Source organism: Chondrus crispus, genomic scaffold (assembly GCF_000350225.1).
Source record: "Chondrus crispus Stackhouse genomic scaffold, scaffold_4, whole genome shotgun sequence".
Taxonomy (NCBI): domain Eukaryota; phylum Rhodophyta; class Florideophyceae; order Gigartinales; family Gigartinaceae; genus Chondrus; species Chondrus crispus.
In genome coordinates, this window is record NW_005179249.1 from 896,866 (window position 1) to 910,928 (window position 14,063).

At 52.1% G+C, this 14,063-nt stretch overlaps 4 protein-coding genes; 3 read left to right on the top strand and 1 right to left on the bottom strand.

The window, feature by feature from the left end:
* Positions 1-4,899: 4,899 nt before the first annotated feature.
* CHC_T00006344001 (hypothetical protein) lies at positions 4,900-6,934 on the top strand. XM_005717977.1 is given in 4 exon segments: positions 4,900-4,966; positions 5,120-5,957; positions 6,028-6,118; positions 6,119-6,934. The coding sequence occupies 3 exon segments, from the start codon at positions 4,900-4,902 to the stop codon at positions 6,116-6,118; spliced, it is 996 nt and encodes a 331-aa protein (XP_005718034.1). The 3' UTR covers positions 6,119-6,934.
* A 162-nt stretch (positions 6,935-7,096) lies between these two features.
* CHC_T00008300001 (cytosolic IMP-GMP specific 5'-nucleotidase) lies at positions 7,097-8,527 on the bottom strand. The gene has a single exon (XM_005717978.1). It carries the CDS (start codon positions 8,525-8,527, stop codon positions 7,097-7,099), a length of 1,431 nt encoding a protein of 476 aa, XP_005718035.1.
* Positions 8,528-8,844: 317 nt separating this feature from the next.
* On the top strand, positions 8,845-9,849 carry CHC_T00010061001 (40S ribosomal protein S28). XM_005717979.1 is given in 5 exon segments: positions 8,845-9,079; positions 9,249-9,366; positions 9,367-9,369; positions 9,453-9,647; positions 9,648-9,849. The coding sequence occupies 2 exon segments, from the start codon at positions 9,367-9,369 to the stop codon at positions 9,645-9,647; spliced, it is 198 nt and encodes a 65-aa protein (XP_005718036.1). The 5' UTR covers positions 8,845-9,079; positions 9,249-9,366; the 3' UTR covers positions 9,648-9,849.
* Positions 9,850-10,333: 484 nt separating this feature from the next.
* Positions 10,334-13,411, top strand: CHC_T00006346001 (hypothetical protein). The gene is made up of 5 exons (XM_005717980.1): positions 10,334-10,762; positions 10,832-11,049; positions 11,113-11,728; positions 11,804-12,974; positions 13,011-13,411. The coding sequence occupies exons 1-5, from the start codon at positions 10,334-10,336 to the stop codon at positions 13,409-13,411; spliced, it is 2,835 nt and encodes a 944-aa protein (XP_005718037.1).
* The last annotated feature ends 652 nt before the right edge of the window (positions 13,412-14,063 follow it).

Sequence of the window (14,063 nt, forward strand, 5' to 3'; positions counted from 1 at the left end):
TTTGCAACGCAAAAACGCGGGAGACATTTCAGCTCTTCGATCTTGGGGACTTCTGGGAGGCGGCAGCAGGCCTCCGCCAGTTCAATTGCATAGCGTCACGACGAATAAATATTCGAAAGGTGTGCACAATGATGATGTGCGACTACTGATTGGGCAATTTATGATCGGAGTTTTGCATTGCTTTCAATTTCTGGCACAGAGAAGAAGCGAAATTTTTCGTTCAGATAGAAGATAGATGAGCGCGTCTGCGTACCCTTCCAAACTCGTCAATGTCCCATTCAAACCCTTCTCCATCCGTCATCATGTGCTTGAAGCACATGATGACGGATGGAGAAGGGTTGTTCCCACCCGCATGATCATGATCCAGCACAGTGCACACTGTACGCTGAGAGAGAGATACTCTCTTTCTCTGTACTTTTGATTCTCCACATCACAAGTTGGGGAATAACAAGTTGAGATTGAACTAAGGCAGCGGTGTGACCAACAACCTAAAAAATCACCAGTCCCTCCTGAGCGTGTGTCGACCTTCAGCAACGCCTCGGTTACGTGGAAAGGGCGAGCGTAATCTCGAGCCATACAATCTTCGGGGTACCTGGCAACCTGGCTCCGTAGGCGCATATGCAGCTGAGGACCTGCGAGCAAACCCTTTCGACAGGAGAGGCCTCAACGCTTTGCCACTTACGGTCTATACCCAGTCTGCCCTGCCCTGCTGCATGTCATGTATGAACAGCTACGACTACAGAAATACATATCTCTTTCCCTCCCTCAGCTATCCTTCTCAGATCCACTTCTGAGGTGCCCTAGTCCAACGCCGAGTTAGCACGCATGAGACAGTCTTCATCGCCTTGTAGCCGTTACCGCAGATAGCCCTTGTCTCCGAGGCGCTCACATGTAAGGAGGCAGGCGTACTTTAGTTCCCAGATAGTCGCTTTTTCGCACACTTTCTCCACCTTTTCATTGTCGAGCACGCCCATGACGTCCTGTAGGATGCTTGAATCATCTGGCACCCCAATCTCAGCAAGTGCCCACACGGCCACTTCATCCATATAAGGGTCTCCGTCGTGTAGGCATTCAGAGAGTAACTTTTCAACCTCTTTCTGCGTACACGCTCCATTGTGTCTTCCGAGCGTCTCAACAGCCTTTCGTCGAGAAACGCAATCCTCAAGAAGATACTGATCCGTTTTTGTTTTGTTGAATTTCCTGACAAACCGAATGATCGCATCCACTGCTTTCCCCGATGCGAAAAACTTGAGCCTTTCAGCCGCAATAAACAGGAACTCACTAGCATCTAGGGAATCCAGGTCGCTCACAAAAGCTGAATCGCCTTATCTTCATCCATGCATGTGAAAAAGATATCTCTCCTGGCATTTGTTGCAAAGGTATCTTCAGTGGACGTATTGACGGCCTTTGCGTCGACAGGTTGGCCCGGAAGCTGTGCTGAGGGAGTGCTCCGGCGGTTCCATCGCGGGCGTAAAGGGCGATGCGTAGCACGTCCATCTGGATGACGAGAAAACAGAAAGAATCGGTTCGTAGGTAAAGAGGGTGCGACAAACATGAGCATATTGGAATGACGGGATACACACGGCAGCCCTTCTCATTTTTTGTTCTGTTGCGTCGGAGGTCCCGGTCCTCTCAGGTGGATTCGAACTTTGAATTCCGAATCGAATTTAGGTTCGGATCAGTACTGGGCCACCGGCACCGGACCGTCTGAATGGGTCCGGATTGCGGACCTATGGGACCTACTATAAGCCGGCTCAGTCCGCTATCCGTGTCTCATGAATATCCCTGCCGCGGATACTCAGAGCGCTTGAAGCCTTGCATGCATCTTTTGAAGCATGCCATGAAGGAGCTTCAAGGCTAATGGACAAGGCAAAACGGCACGGAGATAGGTCATAAAGGTAAAATTGATCTAAAGTTGGATCCGTTTTGTTTAGGGCTCCAAGGAAGGCAAAAATGGTCATTTCATCATTTTGCAGCATTTACTCACAGTTTATGCGCGCCAATTCGCGAATAATCATGATTTAATGGAATCGTTAGTAGAAATCGATAGATTGACCGCCATCAACCGCGAGATGGCCTCGAGATGCCTCTCTCGATGCGGCGTCACACGCTTCTGGCGATCCGTAGACAGGTACGTGGCCAAGATTTAGCGGAGAGAAGAAAAAAGCAGCCGAAATGATCCGCAAGAAGCATTCTGTCCGCCATGATGCAGACATTTGTGGGATTTCAAAAGGAACTGCAGGACGCATTGCAACTAGTATTAACGCAAAAGACCACCAGTCCCTTGCAAAGCTGCTTGACCCTGCTATCAATCGGCCTCGTAAAAAGACAGTATGGAACTTGAGGAGGCTGTAATGCTCAACGATAAAATAAAAAGTGCCGCTTTGCATGGGTTTTCGATCGACAAGAACACAATGAAAGCCACTTTACAAAAATTGGCAGCTGATGGTAGGCCTGGATACAAGAACTCCACTCCCTCGGATGCTGCAATACGTACATATAGAGCCCTGAATCGTGATATGATCTATCGCAAAGCAGAAAACAAAGATGCTGCAAAGCTTGGTGCGGAAAATTTGGAACATGTCAACACTTTTGCCAAATGTATGGCTGATGTCGAAGGAAGGCATCCCGGAATTTTTAACGACCTGAAAAGACTATGGAATATGGACGAAACGCACGTAGACGGGGAGTTCGGTCGTCGCATAAAGACCTTCACTAACGCAGGTTCTCACCACGGTGGATTTTAAGTCGGAGCAAAGGGGTTCCGGAAAACACGTCACGGCGGTGCTCGCAGCTTCTGTCAGTAGACATATGGCACCACTTTTCTGCAATGCCGCGGGGAAATATATAATGAAAGATTGGATCAAACCGCTACCGCGAACCTTTTTTAAATATGGTAATGGGGCTCCACACTTGCTCGCAGAATCGGGGTGGTTGCCGAGCGAATTTGTGCTTTGGTGCACTCAAAATGGATCTATCGAGAAGCAGACGCTTCCAATGTTTATCGAGCATTTTGATAAATATTTGGGGCAGATCTTCCATCGAGACGTAGCAGTAGCGCTCTTTCCTGATGGACACTCCTCTCGCAATGGACTCGAATGGGTGGAGGAGGCCACATTGATGTGCTTGTGTTGCCAGCGAACACCACCCATTTCTTGCAGCCTTGTGACGACGAAATAAACAAAATGTTCCAAAGGGCAGTGAGAAAAACCAGGGATGATCTCATGGGAATGGCCGCCATTATTTTGCACGCGACTGGATTCAAGATAAAACTGGCGGTCGCTGGACACGCAGAAATGACTTCTCAGAACGTATGCGATTCATTTATTAACAGTGGCATGTGGCCTGTAGATTATCGTTTCGCAAACAGAATGAGGAACGAAAAGGGGAAGTACAGAAAGTCGAAGAGCAGGTCCAGGGCATTACTAATGGAGGACCGGCAAATTGGTTGAACAGCTTCTGCCTTCGTCGCAGCGATGCGCGAACGTTTGAAGACATCAAGCGGATTGTAGGGAATGCGTCGCGGCCCAGTGCTTCCATTGAAGCGATATCGAGGGTTCTCAGAGAGAACCAAACAGTGAGTTCTATACCGCGGGGAATAAAGCCTGTGCCTACTGTGAGTGGGGCTAAGAGCACAAAGAAGGTTCTTGGATGTAGGACACGCGCTGCTTGCTTGACAGTTGGGAACCTCGTTCAGATTAGAAAGAAGAAGGAGGAGGCAGCACGGGCGGCGACAAAAAATAAAGAGCTGCAGAAGGAGTAGCGCGCAAGGCAGAAGGTGTTGGATCAGAAAAAGCGAGTGCTTGCTCGCTTGGCAAGGGAGGAACTCAAAAAAGCGAACGATGGAGAAAGCAGGGAGGAGTGCTGAGAAGGGTCTGGTAAAGCGCGCAAAGGTTGCAAAGCAAGGCGCTGGCAGTATACTTGGCATTGATTCAGCTACGCGCAGTCCGCCGACAGGAAGTGATGGCGAGGCGGCGTTGCTGTTGATGAATATGGCGAGTTCTACGTGAAATTGGGGATCTCCGCGCTGTCCCAATTTGAACCCTTTTTTGTTGTAAACGATCCGAGTAGGTCGGCGATTATGAGTCGCCATACAGTCACTCGTGGTTCTCCAATCATCTTCTTTAGGCGTGGACTTGATTGAACACGTTAGAACGCTGTCATCCGTGTCCGTTGTTGACCAGTGGGATTCGTAACTGGAGTGAACTTTGGGGTCCAGTTGAAATCCGTCCCAAATATAGCCCCCGGGAAGGGTAGTCGGTCTGAGGAGCCCCAAAGAGCCTGATGTACATGTTGAAGCCCTTAAGCTGCATTCTCCATCGACTAATAGGGGAATTGTCCAGTTTGTGCAGATCGCATTGTGCTGATAGCAAAAGGGCTTGATTGTCAGGCAGACAGAAGCTCTAACGTAGACCACGCTGCTGATGGCATTCTGCCTGATGGTAGACTAATGTGGTTCAGACGCGAGCTCTCGACCCCATCGTGCAAATTTCCATGAATTGATCTTGCTGCTGATAGGTGAAAATTTTTATTGTAATGTGTACAAGGTATAGCTGTTGGCATGATTTGGTAAACCGCTCACAAAGTCACCCCTGGAGGTTGCCGCGCTGGACTTTCATGAGAGAAAGTTGATGTACTTTTCGACTATCGATCGCCCGATCATGGATGATGCCGTCATCAAGAACCGTTTCGTTTCATGAGTTTGCGGTTTGTACCGACTGCAACGATGCTCGGCGCGGTGGTGGAACGCTTAGCCAATTAGCCAATTGTTGTGCCGTGTCTAGGGTGATGGTTGTGCTCTTGACGTCGACCTTGTAGGTAGAGGAACGAACCCACTTCAAAGGAAACGCCAACCGAGTTAAAGCCCTGAATGGGTGAGGTGCTTCAAGGGTGCGGGGCATGTCGACGTCACCAGCATATCTCGCAGACCATGAGCCATTCACAATCACGAGTGGAAGAATGAAGGGTCAGGCAAGACGCTCATAGAACGAGGAATCAATCATACTGTACATCACTTTGCCCATAAAAAAACGACGAGATATTTCGGTCGCCACATAGAGTGCTGCAATTTCCGAGAGCACACAACGCTGCCTCTCTGTAATTCGGCAAGTAGTTTGAGCTTCAAGGTCACTTCCTCCGCAGTCGCAGACTGCGCCAAGAACCTTACAACCCAAAAAACCTGCCCAGGCCGCCCTCAACTTTGTTGTTTGTCGAACAAACCGCAGGACTTTCGAAGGGCGCACTGCTGTAACGTCTCCCAACCTGGTTTACGTGATGTCACTGTTTTTTGTACACTCCTCTGCCCTGAGACTTTCGCACAAGCGCAGTAGCCCACTTACCTGTCGCCGAACATCGCCTTACGCGAATATCAATCAAACAAGCGACTCAGCACGGGAGGACGAGATTGCCGCCAAGATTGCCAACCTACGTAAGCAAAAACGTCTCAAGTCGCAAGGCAGCAGTTCTACCGGGAATCAAGATGAGGCGAACACTCAACGACGTAATGTGGGAACGCCGATGTCCTTCCAGGATTTACCCGACTGGAAGAAGGAGGATATCATGCAAAATCAAATATCCGAGGCCGAGGCTTTTTTAAACCCTTCTGCGCACAAGCCACATGTCAAACCGGGTACAGACAAAGTCAAGTACAAACCCAAAGTTTCAACTTGGGGCGTCTTTCCCCGTCCAGACAACATCTCCAAAGCGTTTGGCGGAGGCAAAAAAGTGCAGCCTGGTGGGGTTGACTTATCATCAGAGGGTTCTAAGAAGCGGGACGAGGCGGTGAAGGAGAAATTGGCTATGTATCGAAAAACAAGGGGCATCGACCTCGAGCGAGAGGAAGAACATCGAGAGGAAATCGAGACAGCATTAGCCAAAGGGGAAGGTTTTATAAGGATGTCGAGACCACAACAGGCGATCAAGGCGTTGGAACCGGTGGTTGAATACATCTGCGACCGGTCGCGACTCGGCGGGGCAGTGTTCCTGTCTCTAGCACTGGCGCACGATAGCCTGGGAGAACGCGAAAAGGCAAAGGAGCTGTATCAAAGGTTACGGCGCAACCCGTTTCCGGAAATCTCGGGAAAGGCCAAACAGCTATTGCAAGGATTTGATGCGATGAACAAGCTTAAAATAGAGGACGAGACGAGCCGGCAAGGGCTGCGGGTGACGAAATTCCGCGTGCCGGACGTGAGCGTGGGCGAGGAGCGGCGGTACGAGACGGCAGTGGGTGCGGGACCAACAAAATCTGACCCGATCGACATAGGCACAAGCCTGTTACTCTTGGCGCTTATCGCGGGACCGATCGCATTTGTGCTACTAGTGCTCGGCCCCGCGAGCCGGTAAGATGTGGAAGGCCTTGGGTAACAGGTTGCGGTTTGCGGCGGCCAATTAAGACGAGAAAGCGGGCAAATAGGGCGTCAACCGTTTGCTCAAAGGACTTGATGGACTCCTTGAGTGTGATGGAACGGTCGTCGCGGCCAAAGCGGCGGCCAAAGCCCTGGCCGTAGCCGACGCCGATGCCGACGGCGATGGCGGGGCCGCAGAGGGCGCGCGGGGGACCGTAGGCGTTACGGACTGGCCAACCGAAGCCGCAGCCGATGCCAATGCCGGCGCCTAGGCCAATACCGAGAGGGGGCAAGACGTTTGTTGCGCGGCGAAACTTGCGGGCGCCGCGGACTAAGGCACCGGGAAGGCCCGGGAGATCCGGTGCGGGTTTTTCAGGTTTTTCAGGTTGGTCTTTCGTTCTGGAGAAGAAAGGCATAGTGAATCGCCCGATTTCTTCCTAAGGAAGACGCAGCTCGTTGGTATTGACAACTTGCCGGTACCAGCCGTGGGTTTAGAAGGATGTTCGGGGTTGCGGAGGTGCAGAGATCGAGTCATGTGAGATCGAGTTTCAAACTCAGCAGTCGAAAAATTAAATTTATTTCATTACCTAGCGGCTGTGGAGTTGCTTGCACTTAACTGTACATTTGCCAACAACAGCCCTCGCTTGCTAACTCGGGCTGCACCCGTTGTGCTCGTTACTCTGAAAAAGAGGCAAAGTCGCGCAAACACCAACTTGTGCCTCCAAGAAATAAAGGTACTGCAACAGCGGTACTCATCCAGCAAGCCGCTCTCGCTCAGCTCGTTTCTTCAACACCCGGCGCATTGGGCTCGCCTCCAGACGGTCATGCGGCATCAGATCCGCCATCGCCCGCCAGTAGATCTCCGGTGATACCAATCCGATATTCGTAACCGCTGACGTATACAAGCACGCGTAGTCTTCGACTTGCTCAGCAAAACGCGAGTTTTGTAGCCCAGTCTTAAACAACTGACCCCAGACGCTATGGAAACGCTTGTGGTACATCTCTACCTGAACGATCAGCTCTGCCCGCATGGCTTCCAGCTTGTCTCGAGCCTCCTCCAGCTCTGCTTTCACTACTTTGCGCTTCCCCACTGGTAACGAGTCGGACGAGACCAACAGACCTTCCAGCCGGTCTACCCATTCGTCCACTGCGTCGCGTTCGTCGCGAAGCTCATCGATGTTTGCCTTGAGCTGCATCGTATCCTGATCGTGCATTGTGTTGATTTCGTGCTCCAACTCTGGCACAATCAACATTGTCCGCCATCCAAGCGTACGCTTGCTCCTCAGCACATCCGAAAAGATATGGTCACCCACGTACAAAAGATGTGTCCCGCTTTGCACCCCGACCAAGTCATGCAAATGACTATAGTTACCACCCTGGAAACATTTGCCTTCAGCCAGATATTCTTCCGCTGTTTGTTCGTAAACGCCCTCTGTGTTCGACAAACCTCCAGAATCGGGGTCTACGCGGTACAGCGACAGCTTATTGTTAAGCAAAAACGCCGGTTTGCACGATCCCGTAATGATGACATCAAACAAATCAATCCACCTTCCCTCCTTCTCCAGCCCGTACAGATAATTCATTACTACATCCGTATAATTCCATAGCGAATTGGTCAACAGAAACACCTTTCTCCCCGAGCGCTTCAATTGCCTTAGCATATGGACCATCTGCGGATCCCTCTGTATGTATTTTTCCGGGTTTTCCTTGACACGGTCCTTAATCGAGCCATCGCGATGGCACATGTCAACGCTTGTGCGTACGTCTTTGTAAATCTGGGAGTAAGACTGGTTAATTTCGCCCGGGTTGGCATCCTTGTACGCCACGACACTGCTAAACAAATAGGCGTCCGGCAGAGCAAACATGGCGTCCAGGACGGCGAAACGCGGCTCGCCGAAGCCGCCGCCAGACGTGGTGAGGGAGTCGTACATGGAAGCGCGATCCTCTTTGGACAGGGTGCTAAACCCGTGCATGGCACGCTTGACGTACTTGTGCCTATCCAGCTTAATGATGTTGCCAAATTCTTTATCGACAACCAAGCCGCGGATAAAGTAGGAATGGTCATACTGTATTCTCAACAAGGGCTCCGGGTAACCTAGCTTGTAAACAAGCTTCTCTAGAGACTGTGCGGCGGAAAGCGACTCAAACTGTTCCGAGTAGTACTCTGCCAGGGTGTAATCCATGTCAAAGCCGACTGCCTTGATGCGGGACATGTTGAGGGCGCGGTTGCACAGAATTTCGCCACGGTATGGGCGGGTTGGCAAACCATTTTTCGGCGGTGGGGTACCGTTGCTGAAGGCGCGGCAGGTGGGGGTGTGCGGGGGCATTGTTGAGGGGTGCGGGCGACGGGCGAGGTGAGAGGTGCGTGCAGGCAGGGTGGAAGAGGAATGCTTCTGAAATAGGGCAGGGGAGAGGAAAGCTGGCAGGCGACGGAGGGCCATAGTGGAGGGCGTAGGGGTGGCGGACTTGACTTTGTGAGAGGGTTTGTCCAGAAGCGTCGATGCGTTGCTGCAGAGGGCAGGAGAGTAACGAAAGGGGTAATGCGTTGGAGGCTGAGGGGAAGGAGGGAGACAAGAGTACACGCGTCTGCCCAAGACTCGGGTTCAGATGCTGTCAAAGACGTACCTGTAGCCTTGGTACTGTATCTACCCTTGGTAACCAATTTTACGCATCGCACGTAGCACACTCGAGCGATTCCCCTCACTCTGTGGAGCACTCCCTGTGGAGCCCTCCCTGTGGAGCCCTCCCTGTGGAGCCCTCCCTGTGGAGCTACACGTGTGTACCGACTAAACTGTAAGCCCAGCCATTACAGAACGCAAAGTGGATCCAAATCCATTTTGGATCTAGATCAAAGCACCTCATTCCCGTTCCGTCGTCGCCGACCCTATCCTCCTGTGCTGTGAGCACGCCCCCCCATCCGCCCCTCTTTCGCCCAGTCGCCCAGGCCCTTCTTCCTCCTCACCACCCCTCACCCTGCCCATCTCACCGCCTCGATTCCATCACACCACCCTTTCCCCCCACAATGGTACGTCCGCCGCTCTCTGTCCCCACGCTCTCCGCATCCACGCGCACTTTTCACGTCTAACCTCCGCCACCCCCACCCTGCAGGATCAGCCCGTCAAGCTCGGCAAAGTCTCCAAGATCATCGGCCGCACCGGCTCGCGCGGTGGAATTACACAAGTCCGCGTCGAGTTCCTCGACGACGCCAACCGCTCCATCATCCGTAACGTCAAGGGGCCCGTCCGCGAGGGTGACCTTCTCGCCCTCCTCGAGTCGGAGCGCGAAGCCAGGCGCTTCCGGTAACTTGCCTCCTCCGCCAGCAGTTGCGATCCCGACCACCGCCGATGCGTTTGATTTGAGCTCGTGCGTGATAGGCACAGAGTATTTTGGCTTGTCGTGCCGGGTTGCTAGTAAATTGCCCTCCCGTTATGGGTCTTTTCGCTTGCTTCTCTTTTGCATCCCCTGAGCAGTAAAAGTCGCCTTCCCACCTTCATGTTCACTATTACATCTGCGTTGTCCATCCAACTTCGCCTTATCCCCTTGCGTCTCACTTGCGCTTCACTTGCGCCTCCCTTGCGTCTGCCTTTCGTTTTGTTGCCGTAGTCGTCTGACGCTGTCCAACTCGCCACGCGTCGTACGAAAGAACGCATATGGGCCCAAATTAAAAATTCCGCCGCAACGATCCCGTCCCCACATGAAGTAGGATCCCCGTCAAACGCATCCTCTTCATCGCCGTCCCACCTTCCCAACTTTCACCTTTCAAACTCCTCAAGCTCGGTCGATCCTGCTGCTCGACCATCACTCATGCTATCGAGATGCACACCTTCCCACCCTGCACATCTCTCCCTGCCTGGCAAATCCCCCAATTTCTCCCATCTCGCTCATCCCGGCACACAGTCCCACATACATTTCCCAAACGACCATGCTATCGCATCTCAACACACCCGCAAGGTCTACCATGCCGCTCAAAACCACCCCCACGCTGTGCCATGACTTCCCCCTCAACTGACGCGTCGCCCAAACCGTCTCCACCGCCCCCCAAAAGATCCATCGCCTCCCATTTAACAACCGCGACAGTCGACCCCAACCTCCTCTCTCCTATGATGCACCACTACGTCCAAACAAAGCGAAAAATCTGTCGCGACCTCGCATGTGCCTCTGATCGCAAGCTCCTGCTCATGTACCGCGTCGGCGACTTTTTCGAGAGCTTTTTCGAAGACGCCGCTCTTCTCTCCGCCGTTTGCGACCTCGCTCTCACCTCCAAGGAGGCCGGAAAAGCCCTTGGCGCCAGAGTGCCCATGGCGGGACTCCCGCACTATGCCATCGATGACAAAATAAAAATGCTCTTGCATCACCGCGTCACGGTTGCTGTCGTCGATCAGGTCCAATCGGCCGCAGAGACAGCAGCAGGCTCCCTCGTTAAGAGGGCCGTCACCCGCCTTATTACGCCCGCTACGGCGGCCGACGATCACCTGCTAGATGCGAAGAGGAGCTCGTACCTCGCAACCGTCGTTGTGCAGGGACCGGCAGGTAGTGGTGAAAAGCGAGAAGGGGAGGTGTTTGAAGAATGGTATTTGAACGGTATGCGGTTTGGATTTTCGTATGCGGACGTCTCCACGGGGGAGTTTAGGGTCACAGATGGGGAGGGCATTAACACTTTACAGAGAGTACTTGCCACGGTTGTACCGGCTGAGTTGTTGCTTGTGTCGAACCCGAAACTGAAGTGGTTGCGCGATAAGTTTTCAAATGAATCTGAATTCAGGGGAAGTGCTATCGTCACGCATCGGGATCCGCACGACTTGGCCACTGCAGAGGGGATACTGAACAGCTTCTACGCAGTACAGAATGTTGAATCCCTTGGTTGCAGAGGGAGGCCGTTATGTATCCAAGCCGCCGCGTCTTTGCTCTCTTATACGCAGCAAACACTGCAGGTGGACAGCGAGCAAGAGCGACCTCTGCCGCTGAATCCGTTGAAAACGTTTGCACTCGATGATGTGATGCTGTTAGATGCAACCTGTTTACAGAACATGGAAGTGGTTCGAACCGCCCGAGATGGAGACCGGGAACGAACGTTGCAATGGGCGGTGGACAGAACAGTGACAGTGATGGGAGCGAGATGCCTCAGAACCTGGTTGTTGGCACCGTCCACGCGACTGGATGTGATTCAGAGACGTCAGAATTTTGTTGCGGCCTTCCTGCACGATCTTCGGAATCGACGAACGCTTGTGCAGGCAGAGCTAAAAAAAGTGGGTGACATAGAACGTCTGGGTGGTAAGGTCGGCGCCGGGCGTGCATCCCCTCGCGATTTGCGATGGTTGTGTGAATCGATTCTACGTGTACCGGCTATTTTGAAGATGACGAAAGCTTGTTTGCAAGAGAATCCCGTTGCTAACCAAAACCACTTCAGCATAGAACCATTGACAGAGGCAGTGGACACCCAGCTTTTTCACTTGGCTGAGAAAATAAGTCTTGGCCTTGTTGATCCGGCACCATCCTCCACGCCTTCGGAGATGATGATTCGAGCGGTCGCCTTTCAAAAGGACAAGTTGAGTCTGGCAAGTATGCGAATTTTTCGTGCCGGGTATTCGGAGGACCTTGACAATCTCAGGAAAGCAATGGAGGAACCAGAAAGGTGGATTACAGTTCTCGAAGAGCAAGAACAAAAAAGAAGCGGCATCGACAGCCTCCGCATAAAACACATCAAGAACGCTGGGTATGTTTTGCGGATTCCACGTTCGGTGGGGGAGAGAACGATGGACAAGGATCCATTGTTCTTTCAAAAGTTACGATATGAGTGTGTTCAGAGCACGAAAGCAGAATTGCGATTCCGTTTCGAAGAGCTCAAGACACGTGAAAGCCTTCACAACAGCGACCTATCTGAAATTCTATCGCTTGAAGCTCTCTTGTTTAATGAACTGCGAAACAAGCTTGCTGAACACGTGCCTCGCTTGCGCGTTATTGCGCGTCATATTGCGTCCATTGATGTCCTTGCGGGTTTTGCGCAGGTCGCGGAGGAACTCAACTATGTCATGCCGCAGATGCTCGACAAGGAAGAGCGAATTCTTCACCTAGATGATGCGCGACATCCAGTCGTTGAACAAACGCTGCCCGTTGACAAGACGTTCGTACCAAATAGTTTTCAGCTAGGAGCCAAGAAGGGCCGGTCGTGCCCCGACTTGATGTTGCTGTGCGGTCCAAATGCTGCTGGAAAGAGCTGTGCTCTGAGAAGCGTAGGGCTCATTTGCATTTTAGGGCAGACTGGTTGTTTCGTTCCCGCAAGGTCTGCGAAAATAAGCATTTGTGACAGGATCTTTACAAGGGTCGGGGCTGTAGATGACATTGCACGTGGGCAAAGCACGTTTCAGGTAGAGATGGCGGAAACAGCGTCTATACTGGCTCAATTGACATCGTCCAGTCTTGTGCTTCTCGACGAAATTGGCCGAGGCACCAGTGCCGTGGATGGAATTTCAATTGCTTGGAGTGTATCGGAACATCTTACCAAAGGATGTGTGACAGAGGGAAGGGCAAGCTCTGCTCCGAAGTCAATCTTTGTGACGCATTATCATGAGCTCAACCAGCTTGCCTCATTGCATCCGAACATCCACTCATTCCGTCTCGAGGTTGCTAAACGTAACCTTTCCAAAAACGACGGAAATCGTGACAGAGTGGAGTGGATTGCCACGCACAGAATTATCCCTGGGGCATCCTTCGAGTCCCACGGATTGGCAGTCGCTCGGCGGGCAGGATTTCCGCGAGAAGTGTTGGAGCGAGCAGAAGAAATTGCCAAGCTCCTCAAAGCACCATCCCACGCTCTTGGGGCCGAGCTTCGGAAAGCACTATCAGAGAGTTCCAATTCGAATAACTGTGGTGCAACCCATGTCGTGGCGGGTGACGATGAGAACGACGAAAAGGAAACAGAAACGGAGATGACCAATGCATTGGAGCAAGGGGTTTCGATGTATCAAAAGGGATTCGAAGACGGATATGAAAGTGCTAAGGCAGAACTGTATGCTGATATTCAAAAGGCAATAGTAAATCTACAGCCGCGCCTTGACGTGAGGGACTGAAAGCTGACTGTATACTGTATTGGGAAGCACGATTTGAACGACACTGAAACACATTAGTTGGTCTTCAACCTAGAAGACTGTCTATATGTTTCCATGCATCCCAAATGAGTGATGTGCAGCATAGGTAGAGAGCCAGCGATGGCAAGTTAGTTGAAACTTGAACGTCAACAAAGGTGAGGCGTTTAAACGTTGTGCTCAGGTGCATATTTTGGGGCGAGGCGAAGGGCAGCTAGGCCGTGATGGCCACTGTGACGCAGAGGTTGTCACCTTACGCGTGACGACAGTGGGTGACGACGCACAACGCTTCTCCTTGTATTCGATGCATTGCTTCAAGAAGGAAATGGAATACGCTCCTTCGAGGGAGGGCGGGATTTAGCCCTTTGGGACGAGCGGGAGACTGCGGGGACTGGTGTAGAAAGAGAGAGGACAGGGAAGGCAGGCAAAGACAATCTGCACATAGGAGTGCATGCACCAAAAGGTTTGTAGAGGGAAGCAACTCTGAATCCTATAGCCGGGACTGCGAGACGCGAGCAAAGGGCAATTACTACGCCGGTGCGGTGCCAACCGAGCGTCAGATGCCAGCCCACAGATGCAAATATCCCTCGAGATGCGGTTCGTCCATTGGATGTAAGCCTATTAACGCCGCTGCAGT

Excerpts from the sequence above, each read along its gene's own strand:
- CHC_T00008300001 (XM_005717978.1), bottom strand. The coding sequence starts at position 8,527 with ATGGATTACACCCTGGCAGAGTACTACTCGGAACAGTTTGAGTCGCTT.
- CHC_T00006344001 (XM_005717977.1), top strand. The coding sequence starts at position 4,900 with ATGTCGACGTCACCAGCATATCTCGCAGACCATGAGCCATTCACAATC. Across the intron at positions 4,967-5,119 it reads CACGAGTGGAAGAATGAAGG|CTTCAAGGTCACTTCCTCCG; the intron begins GTCAGGCAAGAC and ends AAGTAGTTTGAG. Across the intron at positions 5,958-6,027 it reads GTTGAATACATCTGCGACCG|GCAAAGGAGCTGTATCAAAG; the intron begins GTCGCGACTCGG and ends GAACGCGAAAAG.
- CHC_T00006346001 (XM_005717980.1), top strand. The coding sequence starts at position 10,334 with ATGACTTCCCCCTCAACTGACGCGTCGCCCAAACCGTCTCCACCGCCC. Across the intron at positions 11,729-11,803 it reads CTTGTTTGCAAGAGAATCCC|AAAATAAGTCTTGGCCTTGT; the intron begins GTTGCTAACCAA and ends CACTTGGCTGAG. Across the intron at positions 12,975-13,010 it reads CCGTCTCGAGGTTGCTAAAC|TGGAGTGGATTGCCACGCAC; the intron begins GTAACCTTTCCA and ends ATCGTGACAGAG.